Source organism: Anastrepha obliqua, chromosome 1 (assembly GCF_027943255.1).
Source record: "Anastrepha obliqua isolate idAnaObli1 chromosome 1, idAnaObli1_1.0, whole genome shotgun sequence".
Taxonomy (NCBI): Eukaryota; Metazoa; Arthropoda; class Insecta; order Diptera; family Tephritidae; genus Anastrepha; species Anastrepha obliqua.
The window spans coordinates 178,741,200-178,764,136 of record NC_072892.1 but is presented as its reverse complement, the minus strand read 5'-3'; the positions used below and the strand labels follow the sequence as shown (position 1 = coordinate 178,764,136).

The 22,937-nt window shown below is 38.0% G+C and overlaps 1 protein-coding gene across 1 annotated transcript in view; it reads right to left on the bottom strand.

The window, feature by feature from the left end:
- Positions 1-22,937, bottom strand: part of LOC129242158 (protein Skeletor, isoforms B/C) — a 167,672-nt gene that overhangs the window by 25,362 nt on the left and 119,373 nt on the right. The window contains exon 4 of the mRNA XM_054878723.1: positions 5,314-5,425. Coding sequence (XP_054734698.1) covers positions 5,314-5,425 — 112 coding nt within the window. The remainder of the gene's footprint in view (positions 1-5,313; positions 5,426-22,937) is intronic.

Genomic DNA, 22,937 nt, shown 5'->3' with positions numbered 1-22,937 from the left:
AAGGCCATTGTTTGTTGTTGTTAAATGACTGTATTGAAAAATGTTATTGTTGTTGAAATATTTAGAGTATGCAAAGAAAACTAGCGCGAATTCAAATACAATAACGGTATATTCCACATTAAGGCAAGCGTTTAATTTTATGCGAAGTTTCAGCTTTGTGTAAACACTTTTCGCTGCGGATGTATATGTAATAAAAAAAAAATCATAAAAAAATATAAGAAAAATAAAAAAAACTTTTGCTAATTCTTTGATGGTTCGGCATTTTACCACGACTAACGAATCGCACACTCAAAAAATTACAAGAAAGATATGCAAACTAAGTGGCAAAAAAAAGAAGTAAAGCCCATTCGATTTTATCAATGTTCAACTGTAGTTGATCGCTACTGTCCACTTGTGCATAAATATCAATATACATATTATATATGCACCCGCGCTTCGTTGCGTATGTGGCCGAGTTACCCCTCTAGTTTGTGTTGTGCGTCTTGATGTTGTTACACAAAAGGAGATACCTACAGTTTTATGCCACCTTCGGCACTGGCAGATGATTTTTTATGACGAGCTTTTTCGTGACAGAAATATACTCGCAGATTTGCCATAGCCTGCCTTAGGGTGGCCACTATTAGAAAAAAATCGTTTCTCTCATTTTTAGTGCTTCAAACCCGTAGTGGGTTTCGAATTCCGTCACTAGCGAATGATAGTCACGCACCAACACATTCGGCTACGACGGCTGTGCTGCTTATAACACACAATAAATAAACTCACCACGCCAAACGTGATACGTATCTGCATACATTACTATTAGCACACCCTGTACTACATAAACATACACACATATATTCACAAAAATGGGTGCAAGTATTTCGCTTCCATGTAAAACATACTACAGCCACTTTGAGCGCGCAAACTGCGCATGTATAGGTATTTACCTACATACATACATATAGAGAGGTTATTTGGGAATGTACATGCACTCACACATACACACACACATGCATACTTTCCACCTCCACGCCTACTTCTGTACACACTTCAGTTAATCAAAAATGTCTGCTGTAATTTATTTAACCACGACGCCATCTTTTATTCTCTAACTTAACGCCACCTCGCTTGTCTCCTTTGTGCACTTCAGCACCAAATAGCACCTGTTCCGTTTCCTGTTTTGCTTTCGTTCGTTCATTCATTCTCTCCTTATTCCACCCACCAATAATAATATTATTTTTTATTTTCACATTTTACACACGAATGGCATAAAACAAATGTAATTTATGAAAGCTAAGCACACGCATACACACACACACACACATTCGCATGCATACATGGCACGTATAGTGGGTATGTCGGTACACTTGTACTGAGGGTGTAAGTGGCTTTATCATAGTGAACGCACTTGAATGCGCAACTTTCACATCAAAAATGGGCGCGGTTCGAATATTAACCCCGAAAAAATACTTATAATAATTCTGTTCTGGCCACAGACGCAGTTGTTGGTACTACTTGGCTACACTATTTTGCGCTTTCGCATAAATGTTGCATATTTTCAGGCGCTAAATCCAATTGTGCCAAGTGTCTGCGAATGCTCTTGTTTGCTTTGCAGATACATACCTACATATTTGCATATACACACACGCATACAAGCGAGTGTACGTGTATGTGCATGGGTAAGTTTGTTGTAGACCCTTAACTTAAATAGTTCGCATTGATGTTGTGTTTTCCTTTCCTTTATCAGGCCCAAAGGCGCATAACTGACTAACAAAATCTGTGCACACACAGCCAGCCATGTGCATGCAAGTGTGTGCTAGTGTGTGTGTAAACGTATTAAAGCTATGCCAATTGAATTGTTGGTGCCCTTGTGTGCAGCTATTTAGCACGAATCGTTTCACACCTGTCATAAATCGGCCGTCAATGAATGTCGCACTGGTCGGAATTCAGAGTTCTGCTTTAAATGCTGCTCGCACACGTTTCGCGTTGTTATTGTAGTGTACTCGCATAGTAGTAGCGCTGCAGGAAGCTGAATTGTGATTGCTGACAAATATTTACACAATCGATTACTGTACCAATATGACTTTGAACCTGTTTCAGGGTGAAGATTTGACATGAATATGCACAGATACGTATTTTTATGGGTAAATCCATACATATGTACTTGTATGTTTACGACCACCTATAAATTTTACTTTTTTATATTTTTTTATTTTTATTTTTTAATTTGTATTTCTTTTTTTCAGTATACAGATAAATCTCACAGACTCTATGAACTGTGTGTTTGAGTATTAAATTAAAGATTGCATATAATGGTGATCAGATTTGAGGTACTTTTTCTAATAGGGGTTTTTTGACAGATTACGCTTGACACCTATTAAACTAAACAAATAATTTTTTTCAGTTTCATAGACATTTCATCATGGAAAGACTTAGGTCGCAACAACGTTTACAAATCGTACATTTGTATCATGAAAATCGGTGCTCTGTGAAAAGTGTTCATCACGCGCTCAGGCCAACTTATGATTATTTAACCGTCCAACCAAACGCACTCTCCGGCAAACCATCAGCAAAATTAGGAATAATTTTACATTATTGGATAATACTCGATCGACTAAACCACGCACAGCCGGAAGTGAAGAGAATATTGCAGCTGTAAATGAGAGTTTTGCCGAAGACCCGGAATAATCGATTCAGCGCCGATCTCAACAACTTGGCTCAGCTTATTGCCCTACTTGGGCGATTTCACGCAATAATTTTTGTTTGAGATCATATAAAATACAGCTAAAGTGGGCTTGAAGCCGGCCGATCTTCCAAAGTGTCATAATTTGTGTCGTTGGCCTCACCGATGATCCGCATTTCTGATCCGATTTTTGTTCAGCTATGAAGCCCATTTGGTGCTTAATGGCTACGCCAATTCGCAAAATTGCCGTATTTGGGCTGAAGAGCAACCTGAAGCCATTCAAGAACAGCGATTACAACCATTTGTGCAGCCTCTGGGCTGGAAGAATCATCGGCCCATATTTCTTTGAAGACGAGGCAGGCACCAATGTAATAGTGAATGGCGAACGCTATCGCGCTATGATAAACGACTTTTTGCTGCCAAATGTCGCGAATTGAAGCCCGTGATCACCACAATATGTGGTTCCAATAAGACAGCGGACGGTGCTCCTTGCCATACAGCCCATACAGCCCGTGAAACAATGGCTTTACTGCGTTGTCGTTTCGATGAGCAATTAATCTCTCGTCTCGGATCAGTGGATCGGACACCAAGATCGGGTGATATAACACCTTTGGATTTTTATTTGTGGGGTTATGTAAAGTTTAAAAGCTTTCTGGATAAACCAGGCATTGAAGCCCTGATCACTACAGTTATGCACGAGATACCCACCGAAGTCCTCCAGTGAGTCATTCAAAATTGGTGCTCACGGATAGCCCAATTACGGCGCAGTTGCGGCCAACATTTGAAAGGAATTATATTTAAAAATTAAATGTCATGACTGGTTCTACACAAAAATACAAAGAATAAAGATTGCCCAATCAATTTGAATTTTCGATTGTTTTATTTCAATTGAAAATCGGATACCTCTAAATTGATCACCCTTTATTTGTTGCTTAAAATTACATAAACTTAGACTAAAGTTGTGGTTAGGCAGGTAGGTGAAATGGTTGAAACCCCAGTCCGGCACTTCCCAAGTAGTGCCATTTTGATACCATTATGAGACCTCCAACAGGCAGATATTTATTGCCAGCCAGAGCTGTTTATGTAATGGAAAATATTGATGGGATTGATGGGAGGTTGGCCCACTGCCTCAGGCTGTCAAAGAAGGGAACACTCAAAAACCTTAATAGTCTAGCAATCAAACCCGGACATTTAAAGAGAAAGTGCGCAACAGTCGCCATCTTTGAAAGGGCCCCACAGCTTTTGCAATGGAGATTAAATGGTAACCCTAGCTTTTCTGCATGAGTGCCGATCGTGCAATGACCGGCAAAAACAGCTACGAGTTTGGAAATTTAGTGCCGTGGCATTCCCAGGACTTCATGCGTCCGGCGCTTATTGTTCTGGGGCCAAAGGGGTTTCGAAATAGCGCACGAAGAACTGGAGCTAGTTCTTTTCTGCACTATCCTGAGAATCAAGTTGTGTATTTCGTCTTTAACAAAAGTCAGCAGGATGCCGATGACCGGGTGGGAAACCTCTGCGACCAATTCAGTCGACATCTTCCTGGCAAACTCATCAGTTTCATTTCTCTCTATGCTCCTATGTCCTCTATGTTCTGAAATCTAGATCAGAGAAGTGTTATCTGCACACCCAAGAGATGTGATCTCCTCCGGATAGGGGTTGATCACTTTGGATCTGCACCATGCCGTCGTCAGAGCCTTGATCGCGGCTTTACTATCGGAAAAATTGTTAATATCTTTCTCACTCCCACGTTCCCTAAGCATTCTGCATGCCTGCAGGATATTGAAGACTTTTGCCTGAAAAACACCAGAAGTATTCGGCAGTTTTAAGGAAATGGATAAACTGACTGATTAAAAAAAACCCTTGCTCTAATTCCCGATTCTATCTTGGAACAGAGGTTAAAGACTTTTCACTCGGTACAGATTCAGTACAGATTATCCCCTCATTCAAATGCAATCTACGCTTTTGACTTTGAGAAATTGCCTCCAGAGGCCAACATATCCCCACCCACTGCTGACTGTGTTTACAGATATTGGGATCGTTCTCACACATCCAACCAAATCTTATCATCTTTAACTATCCGACTCATTCAAACTCTGCATGTGTTCGGAAAGTGAATCCATTTTCGCACACACTACACATTCCTTGTAATGGGGGTCACTCATTTTCTCGACGCCACTAAAAACGAACATTTAAAAACCAAACGAATTTATGCTTCGAATGTTACTAAAAGATGGTCACCTCTTTCCAGACACCCGTATGCTTACGAAAAACGCATTGTTATTAGTTTTCGAGTTATAATGAAATTTCCGTAACCTGATTTTCGCATATCGTACTTAGCTTCATGAATTTTCTGATACTTCCCCGATAGCACTGGATCATCACATCTTTTCCACACAATTTTCTACTAAATTTCCTTCGCTTTCTTTTACACAACTTTCGTCCATATTTTTAATTACATTTCCCTCAAATTTATTTCTGGTTATGCACTTTTAGCTTTAATTAAAAATGAATTATGGTTACTTACACGCGACCAGTTTTTCGTAACCACTTTGACAGTTGTCAAAAAGCAAATATGCAACCACGATTGCAAACATGCGCACATATTTCATATTGAACCACAACATAAGGAAGGACAAAGTAAATCTTCTTACCGTAAATCGTCTGCACCACACAGATAGCCATCGTATATCCTTAATCCTTTTGCCCATGGGGAGACGCAGTATGATGTCGGTATTGTTGTGGGCTTGCAATATTGGCGGGTCGCTGCGGGTGAGAAAAAAGGGAGAAAATCAAAAATTAGAGAAATATTTTGTGAGTACAATTGCGGTGGGTAAAAGGGTGCAAAGGAAGCATTATAAATAAATCCACTACATACAGGCAGGGTATGTATGTGCAAGTGTGTGTGCTTCAGTTATGTGCGAGGTTTGTTCAAAAATAAGATGACTTTTAAAATTTCGCGGGCGAATTCGCTTTTAGACTTTTTTGTTTTGTTGTGTCGGTATGACATATTAAGTTTGTTTTTGACAGATGCGAAGGGTAATCAAGTTTTGCTGTGATCGGTGATTTTATGCTATCGAAAAGGGTGATCTAGGAATTTGCATCAAATTTTGTGAAAAAAATTTGGTAAAGAATTCCAAACGACTTGAAATGTTGACAGTGGCTGCTCAGAGCAAAAAAATATGCTTCTCTATGCAACAGTCAGTGAGGGGTTAAGGATAGGTTTTAAATATTACGAGATGTTTTCACACTAAATACGTTTGCGTTTTCCCGAAAATGTGCGTCTATCAAAACTCTCATAAAGTGATCTTAATCGACCTTACGCAGGAGTATGCCCTTAGAAAATGCTAACCAAAGCAGCTTTGGCGAAGTTAGTAATCATTTAACTTTTGGGGGTGAAACTACTTACTGGGCATTCGTTAAAACCACAAAAACTGATTTCTCAACTGAAAATTCAGCTAATCAAATTTCTGTCTACAAAACTTAACCATAAGTATATACAGTTAGTTACAGAAGTAAGTATACACCGGACGCGCTTTCAATTTTCCCCCAATCGATTCCTTCAAACAACCTAAGTTAAAACAAAATTGTGTTTTATTTACATGAATGAAATACAAAAATCATATTTAATCCAAATAATGACAAAATTTTAAAAAGGAACCAACTTATAGCTTTTTATATTAAACTTTTTAAAAATTCATGTCTCAAAAGTAAGTATACAGTTCATCATATTATTACAATAATTTGTGAAATCAAAAACATAATTAAAATCAAATCTTAGTATTTGGTAGGATAACCATTCGACTTTACAATGGCTTTAAGTCGTGATGGCATTGATTTCACCAAGTTTTCAGTTACAGCTGGTGGTATTTTACTCCATTCCTCTTGAAGCACGTTTTTTAGTTGTTCTTTATTTCTAATGGGATGTTTACTTATTTGCCGCTTTAAATGCTCCTATAAATGTTCGATTGGGTTGGTATCCGGGGACTGTGGCGGTGTTTTCAGCTGTTTTCGCACATTGTATAACAGCCACTCTCGTACGATGTTGGATGTGTGCTTGAGGTCATTATCCTGCTGGAAGATAAACGTTCTTCCAAGGCCCAATTTCGTAGCGCTTTCTTTTAAATCATTTTGCAAAATATTTAAAGAACCATATCGGTCCATAATATTTTCGATAAATACCAAGTTTCCAACCCTGTTCGCAGCCATACATCCCCAAACCATCACAGAGCCCCCTACATGCTTCACAGTGCCGGTCATATTGTTTGGATCCAGTTCTACGTTAACTTTTCTCCAAACTTTTTCACGGCCACCAGATCCACAGATACTGAACTTACACTAATCAGAAAATATGACTTGGTTCCAAAACGTTTGATCATATTTTTCATGATCTTTTACGAATGAAATCCGTGTACTCCGATTTACACTACTCACGAAGGGCTTTTTCCTAACATTGCGCCCATGATAACTAGCACTATGCAAAACCCGGCGAATAGTTTGGGTGCTAAATTATTTTCCAGGCTCATTTTTAACTTTAGATTTCAATTTGGGGCTCTTATTTTGGGGTTTGTCCTGATTTTCCGTAAGACTAAGCTTTTTTCTCGCAACGATTTATGTTCCTTGTGATGTTTTATAATCAGTTTTTTTAAATCATCAGAAAGCTCTTTTCCTCTTGGTGCCATTACTAAAAATGTCGCAAAAATTAATACAAAACGTACTTCCCTAAATTTTTATACCCACTTTAATTATTTCCTTTTAATAGCTTTAACTTTTTTAATCAATGCGTAAAAATAAATGTTATGCTAACTGAACAATCGTTTGCTGTATACTAACTTTTGTGACATAAATTTCGCTGGCATCAAAGACAAAGCAAAGCGTGGATAACGGTAACTAAAATTTACAGCTAAATTAAGGCGCATATGAAAGCTTATCCCAGTACTCATTTACATGTGTAAAATATTTTGATTACATATTAAGGAAAGCGTTAGCGTCAAACGATTCCATAAATCAGGCTCCTGTATACTTATTTATGTTACTAACTGTACGGTATTAGCTATCACAACAGGAAGGGTAGATACGTGCTGAGTTGTGGTTCAGTTAACATAACTAAAAAACTAATTGCAATATACACAAATTACTCCTTTGTATCTTTTATAGCCTGTTGCAGATACCTAATTCAGATTCATAGGCACAAGACGTGGCACCTATCGCGGTACCGTTAATTTGCTCTTAGCGTATTTGACATTATCAGCTGGTTTTCGTTTCGTCACCCTTACGCAATTGATGATCAGTGCGACCAGATTGCCAATTTCGCAGCTCGATTTAACATATTTTTGCTCTTTAGAATCGGAGTTTTAGTTCCTTATTCCTGACATTTTTCGAGCCTTTTCTAATTAAAAAGTGATGTTCTTAATTATGTAAAAGATACATTTTTTAAAAACTGGTTCAATAATTCACTCAGTTCTGTTTAGCCTTACTTTTTTTCATCATCTGGTCACATATGATCTGGTCCCAGAAGACTAAGACTAATGAACTTAACTCTGGAAAGCCCTACCGTTTTTGTTGATAGCCAATCAGCGATCACGGCACTGGCCTCCCTCACCGCGCATCAACTCAAGATGTGTTAAAGAATGCAGGAGAGCACTCTCGCTTATCCAACAACACAGCAACACATTTTGTTGCGTCCCCGGCGACCTTGGAGTGAAGGAAAATGAATGACCGGATAAATGTGCAAGGAAAGGCTCTGAGTTTGACCTTTAGCGAGTGATAGAGGACATAAGCATTCGTCTAAACGAACTCTACACTGCGATGGATCTGAGCATATTCGAAAAAACCAATGGAAGGTGGTATCTGACTACTAACTGCAGGGTCTTCAAAACGCTCTGGCGAAAACTGAATCTTACAAGAACAAAACTTCTGCTTGGATTCAAGCAATCAACTACCAGAGCCAACACCTGTGAGAGTGTTACTGCACTATTAGCATGCTAGCATCCTAGTAGAATGAGTGAACCTCACAATGACTTCTGCAGGAAATGTGAAGATGGAGAAGAAATTGAGTCATTGCAACACCTCCTCTGTAAATGTCCAAAGAATTTCAAATAAGCCGTGGCAAATATCTTGGCGATTATTTCTTTGAAGACCTGGAAAATTTGCAAAATGTGTCACTGGAGCCACTTGTTGCCTTCATAAAAAGATTTAAGTGATTTAAACAACTTAGTTAGTGGATAGAACTCAAAGTGGCTTGTCGTAAACAAGCAACCTGGCTACATAACCTAACCTAAGCAGTTTTGAGTGAAGTAGATCTTGCATAACCTCAAACGGAGTAAAGATGAGATTTGCACTTTCAAAGCATCAAATTTTATAAGAATCAACAAATTTCAAATCACTCTAAAGTCTCCACAGAGTGGCATTTTATATCCTTTTTTTAATTTTACACATTTTGTTTAACTCACAATTTTGATAGTTTCAAATTAAAAAAGAAACAAGCACCAAACTCAAAAATTGTTATATTTTGAGTATGAAAATGGACTAGATTTATTGCGGAGAGCAAAGTGTTGGCAACACTGCACTACTACACTAATACGACATCACGAACTCCCTGATGGGCGCAATCTCGGCCCTATCATTATTGATTCATAGACGCATTTGTTGGTCACCCGAAGCGTTGCCATGATGACTCTGTTTGGCAGCTTATGAGCGCAATCGTCGACAACCGTATTCCTTTTCCTCCATAATGGAAATATTTCGGATGGTCCCGTTCATGGACGATGGGTATTTGTTACCAATACGATTTAACACTGCTTCAAGTTCGACCTTTCTTTCGAGATATTAGGATATTACATATTTGAGTTAGGTTAATTTCCAAGATTTAAAAATTGCTAAACAACCCATAATGGTGTCTTTAGTACTTCATAATTTAATAATCAATGATGAAAAATCTACCGAAAATTTTGATGGGGAGTCTAATTTTGTTTTAATTTTCCAACCAAAGCAAAACAACATCATCATTCAATATGGAACTCAACCGTAAAGAACACAAATAAATATTTTTTTCAGAGAAATAAAAGGTAATCATACTTTTTGAACACACCTTTCACATATACATATCTATAGTTGAACACACCTCGTATATATATGTAGCTGTATAATAATCGCATTTTTAAATATTTTCATACATTCCAATTGAATAAATTTGTATCAGGGACAAGCGATTACAAATGTCGGAGACATTTCAATAATTTTTAATTTTCAAGTGCAAACTATTCCAGTGAATGTTTGAATAAATTATCACACATGCGCACATTTTTTTGTTTTTGCAAAATGATTTATTGCGTAATATTTAGTATTTTTTTTGTTTTCACGGATTAATACAGCACGAAATGCTTACAACTTTCAAAAATACTAATGTATTTACAATCCAATGCCATTTGCCATGAATCTATAGCATCAAATTTTATTTAATTGCTGCATACATACAAATGCACGTGAACAATTTCAACCATTTAGAATCATTGAAAACTTATTACTAATTCAATTGCTTTTTAGAAAGTATGCTTTCATATTTTGCAAAAAAAAAAAAATTGTTTTTTTTCAGATCAGCAAATAATTACCTCATTCATTTTACCTAGATATTTCCACTCAAATCCATATATATGAGTTTCTCTATTTCATTCAGTTCATACCATGCAGGGAAAAATACCAGTTGTGAACTAGAATACTACCAGTTCACTTTTCCCCTACTATATTCATGCTATTTTCCATGCTACCAATAAGCAATTTTTAATATGGAGATGTCCTACGAAATGTCAATTGATCAGCCATGCATCAGCAAAATACTAGTTGAATACCAATTGATACGAAGAAAAAATTCTATTCCAATATGTTTCGAAAATAACCAGTTTTAGACTAGTTACCATATGGAAAAAAAATCCTTCCATTCGACTTCAGCATTTCTAAAAATTCTTTTTCGTGTTAAAAGTACATACAGAATTTAATTTTTGTTAAAATTAGATGAAATTCCTTTCCAGTACAGTAGCTGTTTATCATTTGGAAGGAAATTTGATGTCATGTCTCTGCTCACGCAATGAGTGCATTCAAAGAAATTTTACGGATATTTTCTTTGCCAATGGGTCCAAGAAGGAAATAGGTTCTCGAGCCGGGTGATACTTAAACAATAGTAATAAGTATCACTGTGCCTATGGGAGAAATTACAACTGTTTTGCAAAAGGAAATTTTTGCCATACTGAAATTAGCAGAATGTATAATTGAGAAGAGATGGAGCGAGAAACAGAGTGACAGTCAAGCTGCACTGAAGGCCCTGGAGAGCTCAAAGTAAACCACAAAGACTTTTCAAAAAAGTAAGAAGAAGCTTAATTATGTTGCAAGACGGAATAACCTTGTACTTATATGGGTTCTAGAACACCGCGCTGTTCAAAGAAATGAAGTTGCCGATGAATTCACCAACTGCAGATGAGCTTTACGACGATAGACATACATAGCGCAGTGAATAAAGGCTGGGTCATGTCGTCCGAATGGATACAAACGCTCCGACCCTGAAAGTCTACCTTGTGGTACCATCTGGTGGTAGCAGAGGAAGAGGAAGGCCTCCTTTACGTTGGAAAGATCAGGTGGAGAGGGACTTGGCTTTACTTGGAGTGTCCAACTGGCGACTCAATTGAAAGGCTTTCAGGAAACGTGCAGTATGCCTAAACACATTTAGATCAGTGAAATTTTTACGGAAGTATCCTTTTCTGCAACCTTATCTGTCTTTTGCGTTGCTTGGTTTTTTGACTGGTATTTTACAATGCTTCATTATCCTTATATACATAATTGGCTCATACACCCTTTTTGGGTGTTTGGTCGAGCTCCTCCTCCTATTTGTGGTGTGCGTCTTGATGTTGTTCCACAAATGGAGGGAACTACAGTTTCAAGCCGACTCCGAACGGCAGATATTTTTATGAGGAGCTTTTTCATGGCAGAAATTCACTCGGAGGTTTGACATTGCATGTTTTTCTTAATTTTGGTGTTTCACCGAGATTCCAACCTACATTCTTTCTGTGAATTCCGAACGGTGGTCACGCACCAACCCATTCGGCTACGGCGGCCTCCATTATCCATACCAGATGAAAAACGAACTGTTCTTTCATAACATAAAGGATTCTGCAGCAGTTTGCTTTTCCAATAAATCATGATATAGTCTTGAAGGCAACGCAGCTTTATGAGTAGATATTATTTGTTGCGACTAAAAACTCATAACTTTCTCCAAGGATAAACTGAGAATGCTCACGAGCATTCCCACAGGCCACTGTAGACTGCGTAGTCATATGCACATAATTGGGATATGGTCCACTGATTCTTGTCGTTTCTGCAACCAATCCCAGGAGACCCCAATGCATCTTATCAATGTAGCGCTATAGCGCGGAGAAGGCTGAGACATCTCAGTCAACTGTAGCCAGGAGAGAGGCACATACGCTCAATCCAACCGAGCTCTATCTTGAGTTTAATAAGGAGACTGCGTCTAGATGAGGTACTGTGATGAGTAGAGGGCACAAAAGACTGTAAAGTCGAAGTACAAACCTCGAAGTAATCTAATCGAATCTAATCCAAATTTAAGAGGTAGCCGTTAACAGTTTCATGTAATGTCTCTAGTTCGGCTGGAAATATGCTACAGTAGTATGGAAGCGTTTTTTCCGGATAGGCATCTTATTGTGCCCCTTAGTGTAGAACCAAAAAAGTGCTCTAATTCAATTCACTAGAAGCCTTCCATAAAGACCAATGTGAAGGCACAACATAACGTATCAGAGATCGCAATGCACTATGATCCAATAAAACTAACTAGCCTGTGCAGAACCAAAAATAGTCGTCGGATCTTGAAATTGTTTCGGTCTACGACTCCCTACAACATGAAGACGCCGTGTACCTTTGTATTTGATCCGTATGGATCAGCAAGAATATTAGTATGATGGATTTTTTCAGTTTCCAGTTTTTAGATTGAAGTATCATCAGGACGGCACTTGCGACACATTTCTTCCTATTGGGGTATATGATTAAGATATTCAGACTCAAATTTATTACCTTCCACATCCGCTCCTGAATATTTTGAATTCAGTTCATCTTTTTTGAGTATTATTTCCAGATAGTTCGTAGATTCGCTTAGCTTTAGTGTCATTTTTCTAAACCGGTTGCTTTTGGTTGATTATTACTCGGGACTCGATGGGTTGAGGTCGCTTACTTTACTAAATTACTTACCTACATACATGTTATTCCCGTAAAAGATAAATAGTTTCATTGCTTGTGTGGCACGTAACGCCATCTTGTTGAAAATAAACGTTGTCGAGTTCAATACCATCTAATTCCGGTCATAAAAAATTGTTAATCATCTCTCGATCGCAATCCATTCACCGTAACTGTTGCTGGAGCTTCATTTCCGAAAAAGTAAGGTCTAACGACTCTGCCGGACCATAAACCGCACCAAACAGTCATACGTTGAGGATAGAAAGACTTTTCAACAATAACTCTTAGATTTTCTGAACCCCTAGATCCCATAATTTTGCTTGCTGACGGAGCCACCGAGGTGGAAATGGGCCTCATCACTCAAGATGATTTTTCGATGGAATTCCGAATCATTTTCATACATTTCAACGACCCAATCAGCAAAGAAACGACGTTGTTAATGAACGGTTGGCTTGAGTTCTTGTGTTAACTGGACTTTATAAGCCTTAAGACCCAAATCTTAATGCAAAATACGGTGTAATGACGTTTGGGGAGGGCCTAATTCCAAAGAACGACGAAGAATGGACAAACCTGAGTTTTCTTCAACAGCAATTTTCGGTTGTTCTTGAGCGACGTGCACGGATTTTATTCTTCACATCACTAACTTGTCCCAACAGCTCGAATTTTTCACGAATTTCTGTATTGCGGTCCGACAAGGATCGATGACCCTGTTCGAGTTTTACGAACCCTCTCTGCCAAATTTTCACCATTTTTATAGTGGATTCATTGCGTTGTTTCATCGTGTATCGTTCCATTTTTATTAATGGCGTAGTTTCTACTTGTCAAATATCAAAAAATGACAGCTTCAAAATTGACATCTACCGAAATAGCGGGCTATTCAAAATAACACCTGTTATTGGAAAACCCTTTATATACTATATATAATTAGCGATTACATCCTTTATTGGTTAATTGATCTCCTCCATCTATTTGTGGAGCGCGTCTTGATGTTTTTCTACAAATGGAGGAACCTACAGTTTTATGCTGACTTCGAACATCAGATGATTTTTCAAGAGAAGCTTTTTCAGGGCAATAGAAAAATTTTTCTTATCATTTGTTATTTCATACCTGAAATTTCGAGACTAGGCACTACGGAATTTTTGCCATGCACCAACTCATTTGGTAATAGCAGCCGCTCTAGGTATGTATAATCATAAAAATGATTGAAAATAGCTAAAACCACTCCCACCTCTCATATAACATAAATTACGATTTCTACCTGTACGTCGTCCTGTGCAAAGGATAATAGGAATGCATATTGAGATACCTTAGCGAAGCTCGGAGCGCAAACCACACTTACAAAAAGATATATTCTTGGTATAACGGTATTTTTCTAATTAAAATAAACTTAAGACGAATGAATTTTTTTTACAGAGATTTTACCAACCCATCAGGGTAATAGAAAAAATAATTTCCTTTATATTTTGGCTCGGCTGGATTTACTTAGACAAAAAATGATATTTTGAATGAAATTTTCGTAAGCTTTTTGAACATGCACTAGCACATGCAACAACTTGAAGATGCAACACGCAAACCCTTCAACCCTTAATTTCCCAATAGACCAGCTGACAACAGTAACAGCAACAAATTCAAATACTCATCGGGGCACAATTGTCATTGATGAGTACAACTATTCAAATAGTCTATTGTGATTACATGAATGGATTTCATGACTTAACCGCACACATGCACATGTATGTGTGTGTACATAAAATACATACGTACATACATACAATTACGAGGACTGCGATCTCTTGAGGTCAGGTGAGCACATGGATGGTTAGTGCTGGAACTGACTACATATGAATGTATATATGTATGTGTCTGTATGTAAGTAGGTACGATAGATTTTCGAACTTTGAAATAGGGTAATCATTCACACACACACAAATATACTTGCATACAGCACTTTGTGTGACTGCATGCGAATTTCGGCTTATACTTGAAATTGAATATTTGGAACAAGTGCCAAGGTAAATTCTAAAGTAGCTAAGACAAAGTCGAATCGCATACGGCATTATGTGTGCCTTTTGTAAGGGTATGTGTGCGTGTGTGAATACCCACATGTTTGCACATATGCACGCACATCTTTAGCCCATCATTGCCCATCGACATTAGACACGGCTGAGTACTTAATTGCACCCTTGAAATGAGGCTGGCAACATGCAGTGACATCTCCAAGAGTGCGACATCCATCGGCCGCTCGGTTGAACGTTCAGTGGGTTGATTGTTTGACATACTCACACTCAATTGCATGCATGTGTGAGTGCGAAAGCGTATAAGTGGATGTGTCCTCGTTTATGCAATGACCTGCTAGCTTCGTTTGGGCACAAAGGAAGACTCCTAATGAGGCGACACAAAATTTAACAGCAGTTGCGGTTTGATTTGCTCGTATGAGACTTGTTGTTGCTGCTGGTGCATTTTGTTAATACACTACATAGTGCAAGTTGTTGCTGGCATGCCGAAGACCCGCTAGGAAATCATTCTGCATGACCCAGTGAAACCCAAAGTTCAGTGTTTCGGTGCGTCGGAATTACTCGGTATCATCGCTCTTTCAGATCAGAGTTGGTCAATTTAGAGTTACGCGTGTATAATCATTCGAAGTTCGAAGCGGAGTACTCTATAGCCCATGTTATTCCACTTAGTAATAGGAGCCGTCCTCGAAACAGCCTTAAGCCCTCTTCACAACTGCGGTCTTAAATGGACGATGACTAGTAAGCTACAACACATCGACTATGCGATCTATGTGCCTTTTGGCATATCGCCTACCCGATTTTAAGGAAATGGGCTCCGCGCCTTAAAGGGAAGCCACGTCTGCTCGCCTTCAAATCAATTTTGACGAGACGAAGGTGAAGAGTCTGTCAAATAAAACGGGTGGGTGTGTAGAGATTGCAGGTAACCCTATCGCAACAGTGGAGAAACTTACTTATCTCGGCAGGAAAAATACCTCGGGCGGTGGTATGGACATAGACATACGCTCCCGAAACGAAAAAGCCAGAGGGGCGTTCGGGATCTTGTACTTTGTAGGGCGAAACAACCACCTGAGTTCCAGTTTAAAGATTAGGCTCTTCAAGTCGAATGTGTTGTCGGTACTGCTGTACAGTAGCTTTACCTAGAAAATCATAAACAGTCGCTTACAAGTTCTCGCCAACCGCTGCCTAAGGATTATATTCCGAAGTTTCTGGTCAAATATAATGCTTGAAAAGGAATTTCTGGGAAAAGCAAATATGGAGCTGCTAAACATTTGGATTCTACTCCAGTGTCTTCTAAGACAGAAATGGATGTGAACATAACGAAAAAGGCAATGGAATGGAACCCAGCCACATCGAAAGGAAGAACACTTGGCAGGCCAAGGGAAACATGGAAAGAACTGTGGATCGCGAGATGGCTCAACTCGGGTTAAGCTAGAAGCGTTATCCAGTAATCGGACGATATGGCGCGTAGGTGTTGTGCCCTATATCCCGCTTGGGATTCTTGAAAACAATGATGATGATGCTCAGTGCTTGCTATGTTCACACTCAGTTGGTGCCAGGAATGATATAATCAATATTGTACCCGTCAGAGAGTGCATGACGTCACATTAGTGTGGTAATGCAGTGTGTTGCCAATCCTTTGCTCCTCTCAACAAATTTTGTGCTTCTTTATAGCCAAGATGCGAACAATTTTGAGTTTGGTAGTTGTTTCTTTTTCTAATTTGAAGCTACCAAAACTGAGAGTTAAAAAAAAAATTTATAAGTAAAGAAATGCTAAAACAGGTCACTTTTGCATTTAAAGTTTATGCTGAAAAGAATTTAGTGCTATTGAAAATTTGTTGATTATTATAAAATTTGATGTTTTTGAAGGTGCAAATCTAATTTTTTGCTCCTTCTGAAGTTATGCAAGAATAATGAATCTCCTTCTCTCAACTCTTCTTAACATTAAAAAAAAAACAAATATTACTGAAGAAACGATAACGAACTTTTTGAGAAAGGAGTACCTTATCTTGTTATATAACCTTAAATACTGCAAACAAGTTTTTTTTTGATGTTCTAGTGTAAAAATCCCTCACCACGGCATCCATGAGTGAACGCCTAAAAAAAATGAAAAAAATGAAATGCAGAAAAACATACCTGCGCTTGATACGAGAAAGTGGTTCAACCACACAAAGGACAAAGACAATCAGCGGAGTATTTTAGTCTCGCCTCGAGCCGGCAAATCAACGTTTTTTAAGTAAATCCATTGTTTTTACCAACTTATTCATACAAAAACCTATTTTTGTAATATACGATCGAGTTTAACTCTAACTTTTCCTTCGTATTACATTTCTTACTGGGTTGTCAAACTTTCATTTACTCTGCACAATGCTTTATGGCACTGCCCTTGGGACTTTCATCGCTAAGCTTTGTACCACTGAGGCTGTCTACTTTTTTCTCTCTTTCTAATATTCTTTTTCTTTTTCAATCGACGCTTTGTCAAAAGCCTTTATTTGATTTCTTATTTGTTGCTGGTAATGATGAGAATTCGCTTTCTGCTGTTTTTGGTAATGCGGTTGGGCTTTGCGCGAGAGTATTCCCAATTGTCGCCTGCACACATATCGATGTACGCGTGTGTGTGTGTGTATGTGAGAATGTTTTCTTATTTTACCACCAGAGTGCATTTATTTTATTTGATTTCATTTGAGTGGTTTTTTCTTGTACCCCGTCATCCTTCTAAGGTTTGCAATTATTTTGAAAGGCCTTCGCTAAGTATTGTATATATTGCACATACACGCATCCATACACATATACACACATACGAGTATTGGCTTGAAGGGTATATGCGTGGATTGAGTTTCCAGTCTATTTCGTTTCTTCTTTCTGTTTACATTGTTTGTTTTGCTAGGATATTTTATTGGGTTTTGTGACAGCAGGATATCCCCTCGAACACTTGTTGTTATTATTACAAGTTTATATTAAACGGGTGCTGTTTTAGAGGCTAAGAACTGATTCTTTTTTTTTCAAATAAAACACACCAAAAGGTACAGTCAACCACGTACAAAACTGCCACTGTTCTGCTCTTTGTAGGAATCGAGAAATGTGCCTAGGATCAACATATTTTTCTTCCTTGAGGGATATTGCCGACAAAAAGCTGAACGAGTTCTTAAGCCTCGCGAAGACGTACATTAAGAATTACATAAAATAATAATCCGACTCCAAATACATAGAACTGGTAACGCAATAGACCATAGAGGATCCTTTTATAGATCAGCCAGCACTACCTTACCTAACCCAGACAGTTGCCGACCTGCAACTCCTCGTTAAACAACGGTTTTTTTAGTGCAAACCCATTTATCTCGCAGATATTTATACTCGTATCTCAAAGTCATAAGTACAGGGTGGCTGATGAAAGCCGCTACCAAAAAAAAATTGAATAACTTTTTTTCTTTTTAAGTTATCTGTTCCGTTTTTGTTTTAATTTGCAGATTGATCTTTAAAATTTATTAAAATGGATAACTGGGACACGCAAACATGAATTTGGATAGTCCGCCGCTATCACGCACTGGAGTCCGTAGTTTTGGTACAGAGAGAGTACAGGCGGATGTTTGGCGGCGATCCCCCGAGCAGATGGACCATAATGAGACTGGTGAATAATTTTGCTGAGCAAGGAACAGTTGCAAGAAGGCCTTATCATCGAAACCCACCAGTTCGGATGGAGGAAACGATCGCTGCTGTAGCTGCAGCTATACAAAGCAATCCAAGGGTTTCAACAAGAAGCTTATCTGCTCAACTTGGTGTCAGCCGACAGACTTTGCAAACAATAATGCACAAAGATTTAGACTTATTTCCCTACAAAATTCATATGGTTAACAAACTGAATGCAGCAGACTTGCCGATTCGCTTGGAATTTTGCCAGAAGATCCTGCAAATGGTGGAAGAAGACCAAAACATGTTAAACTGCCTTTTCATGTCTGATGAGGCCCATATCGATTTAAACGGCAATGTGAACAAACAAAATTGTCGAATATGGAGTACTTCTAACCCACAGATACTCCACGAGACGGAATTGCATCCTCTTCGCGTGACAGTGTGGTGTGCGGTTCCTTCACGCTGTATTGTCGGGCCTTATTTTTTTGAAGAAAATGGTCACACCGTTACGGTTACTGGAGACCGTTATTTGAATAAGCTGAAAGAATTTTTCTGTCCAGAACTACGCCGAAAGAGAATTCCTTTCAACTCTGTGTGGTTTCAACAAGATGGGGCAACGTCTCACATAGCCCAGACTGTTATGACAGAGTTGCGACGAAAATTTCCCAATAAACTGATTTCAAGAAACTCCGAATTTCGTTGGCCCCCAGGTCGCCTGACCTTACTGCACCTGACTTTTTCTTGTGGGGTTTATGTAAACAAGAAGTTTATAAAACAAAGCCAACAAATTTGGATGAACTAAAACAATCCATTCGGGCAACAATTGCGGCTATTCCTGTCGCAACTCTCAAAGCAGCAATGAACAACTTTTTACTAAGATGCCGCACTTGTGTCAACGAGCATGGGGGGCATTTTTTTTTTGTTTTTTTTTTTTATCCCCTTTATTTTATACATCTGTCCATTGACATTAAGTACGTTGTTTAACAATTTGGTCAGGATTTACATACATCGCTTATGACCAGTGCCAAAGCGATAAAAATTAAAATAAACGAATTAATACTATATACAATTAAATACAATTATTAAATTTTCAATACAAGTTTTACTCTACATAATACAAATTTTACAACAATTTAACAGCAATTTAAGCCCTTTGCACATTTATTATTTTCTAGCATTCATTAAGTCGCTTGGTCGAGTTCTCTTTAAGCGTCTTTCAGTGTTTTTTTCCCTTTCCAGAAGTTTGTTGATTTCTGCATTATTGTGTCCCTGTATTTTTTCAAAGTGGCTTCTTGCTATTTTTTTGGTCTCTTCGTCTACTGTTGCTATATTAAAAGTCCTGTGGATGTCACCATTTTTCGTGTACCTGTCAGACATGGTCAAAATTCGAAGAATCTTCGATTGCTGTCGTTGAATTTTTTTTTTGGGGGCATTTAAATTCAATTATTTTTAAAACTAGTTAAGCTACATTTAATAAAATTTAATGACCTTCAACTTGAAAAAAAAAAAAATAAATGAATTCCATACACTAAAAAAAAAGTTATTTGAGTTTCTTAATGTAGCAAAATTCATCAGCCACCCTGTATTATTAAAGAACGATGAATCAAAGTATCTAAACCTAGTGGCCCGCCACGCGGGACAGTGATAAACAAGATATCTGACAGATTCTTCCTCCTCATTCTTGCATCTTCTACACTAGTTGAAATGAGGTGCGTTCAATCTTTGGGCTTGTCGACCTAGAATATAGTGGCCCGTGGTCAAAGCAACTAACATAGATACGTTTTTCCTTCACCGATTAAGTAACGTCTTTCAGCGCCTGGCGTTCCATTTTGAACAGTTTTGGAACGAGTTGAATCTTTTGTAGTATTACTTGTCAGACTATCAACCCATCTCGTGTTGGGCAATGCTACTTGTACCACGCAGTTTGTAGATTGAAAGGTGTATACCATCAATATCCATACCAAGAGAGAGACGAGTGGTAGTGCCCTCTCTCGTTAATTTGTCTGCCTTACAATTCCCTGGCATGTCACTATGGCCTGGCACCCATATCAAATGAATGCGGAAGTAATCCATCATCTCGTTAAGAGATGCCGGTACTTGCGAGCGATGATATGTAGAATAAATGGCAACTCCTCCAAGAGATTTAATCGCCGTTTGGCTACCTCTGAAGATAGTCACATTTTTGCCCAACCAGGCAGCTACCTCATTAATGGTTAGGATTTCAGTCTGATATACGATTCAGTAAATAAAAATACGAAACGCTTACTTTTGGCCTCTTATAGTGGATTGATAAAAACCATGCACGCTTTTTATATTCTGAGATTAAATTTTAAGCTATAACTCTCATAGCCTATGAGTTTGTTTGATTCGACAAATTAAATTTTACTAATTTTTATAAACTCGGGACTGAAATTAGCCTGCTGTATAACAAATTTAAAAAAAAAATTAATAACAAACCCTACTATTACAAAATAAGATCCCCAAAATCCCGAGACTAGCAGAATCCCGAAAATGTATCTCCCATTTATACCATTCGGAATTCACAGAGAGAACGTAGGTTCGAATCTCGGTGAAACACCAAAATTAAGAAAAACATTTTTCTAATAGCGGTAACCCCTCCTCAGGTAATGGCAAACCTCCGAGTGAATTTCTGCCATGAAAAAGCTCCTCATAAAAATATCTGCCGTTCGGAGTCGGCTTGAAACTGTAGGTCCCTCCATTTGTGGAACAACATCAAGAGGGACACCACAAATAGGAGGAGGAGCTCGGCCAAACACCCAAAAAGGGTGTACACGCCAATTATATATAGGGTGAGTCCGATACAATTTTTGGCTGACTTTCTACGCACTTCACAAATATTCGATGCAATCCTGAGCTCAATTATTTTAATTTTGGAACGATTAAATCTTAAATAGGTATAGACCATGATACTTAGCGGCCATAGATCACCGTAGCCGAATGGGTTGGTGAGTGGGTACCATCCGAAAGTGCGTAGGCTTCAATTTTTGTGCATGAAACACCAAATAACGGAAAAAGCTGTATATAATAGCGGTCGACCTTAGGCCGGCAATGGCAAACCTCCGAGTGTATTTCTGCCATGAAAAAAGCTTCTCATAAAAAATATCTGGTGTTCAAAACTTAAACTGTAGGTCCCTCCATTTGTGGAACAAAATCAAGAGACGCATATCACAAATAGAAAGATTAGCTCGGTCATATGCCCAAAAAATGCTGGTGAATGTGAATATTCCGTGCGGCTCAACGACAAATTTTTAGCCTCGGTCACGCTCACTTCTACAACGGCAATAGCTTCTTGGGTATGCACAGCAGCAGAAGAAGTCGCATATGGACGACAAGCTTTCCAATTTTACCGCGTAGAATACAAATTTCAGGGCAAAGTTTCAGTGGCATTTAAAAATTGTTCTCCCAAGTCTTTTCCTAAATTCGGAGGATCTACTAAGAAGAAATGTTAAAAATATTGGATTAGTTCCAGACTTAATTTGGTAAATTCTCCCATCAAAAGCTTCACATATGTAGAAATGACACCCGTTAAAAAATATATGTATATATGCGTGTGCATGTGCCTGAATAGTTTATATACACTTTCCTTTTATTCATTCTTTTTTTGCAATAGTAAACGCAGAAAACCAATATTTGAAGTTCAGTGTGTCATTACGGTTGACGTTTATAATGTTGTCATCGAAGATATTGTTGACGTACGCCCTCCCATCTCTTCGCACACACGCGCAATTGTGCAAATGTAACACAATTTTTAAAAGATTATTACATTTATATTGGCATCCATACATATGCATCTACACATGAGTGAGGCAAGTGAGGTGTGAAGGAACTATGAAATATATGTTTGTGTATATGGGTGTATATAAAAGGATGAAGTTATGCTTTTTGTTGACTTTCAACAAGTATGACTCCATAAATAACCCAGATTGGCCTATTGAAGTGTGCGTACAGTTGAGTCTGACCCATGAAGGAGGTCTGCTAATCAGCCAGTAGCCATATAATTGGGTAAATCTACTTACTATGACACTGCGGTACATACATACATGCATTGGTATAAGTATTAAAATGAAATATTTTAAAGTATTCATTGATTTCTTGCATTCTAATAGAAAATTTTTCAAAATTATTAATTAAATTTCATTAAATAATACAAAAGTGCTCAATTAAATTGCGATTTTAGACACTGGAGCCATTACTTGTCAAGTGTAACAAATATTATGGATATTGTCGTCAACTCTTTAAAAAATGGTTTGTTTATAGGGGATATTTTTTCGAATTTTATTTGAGTATAATAAGAAATAGACTGAATAAATTTTTAAAAAAGTTTTATAATTTTTATTTTATTTGAGTATAATAAGAAATAAACTCCAAAAAAATAAAAAACA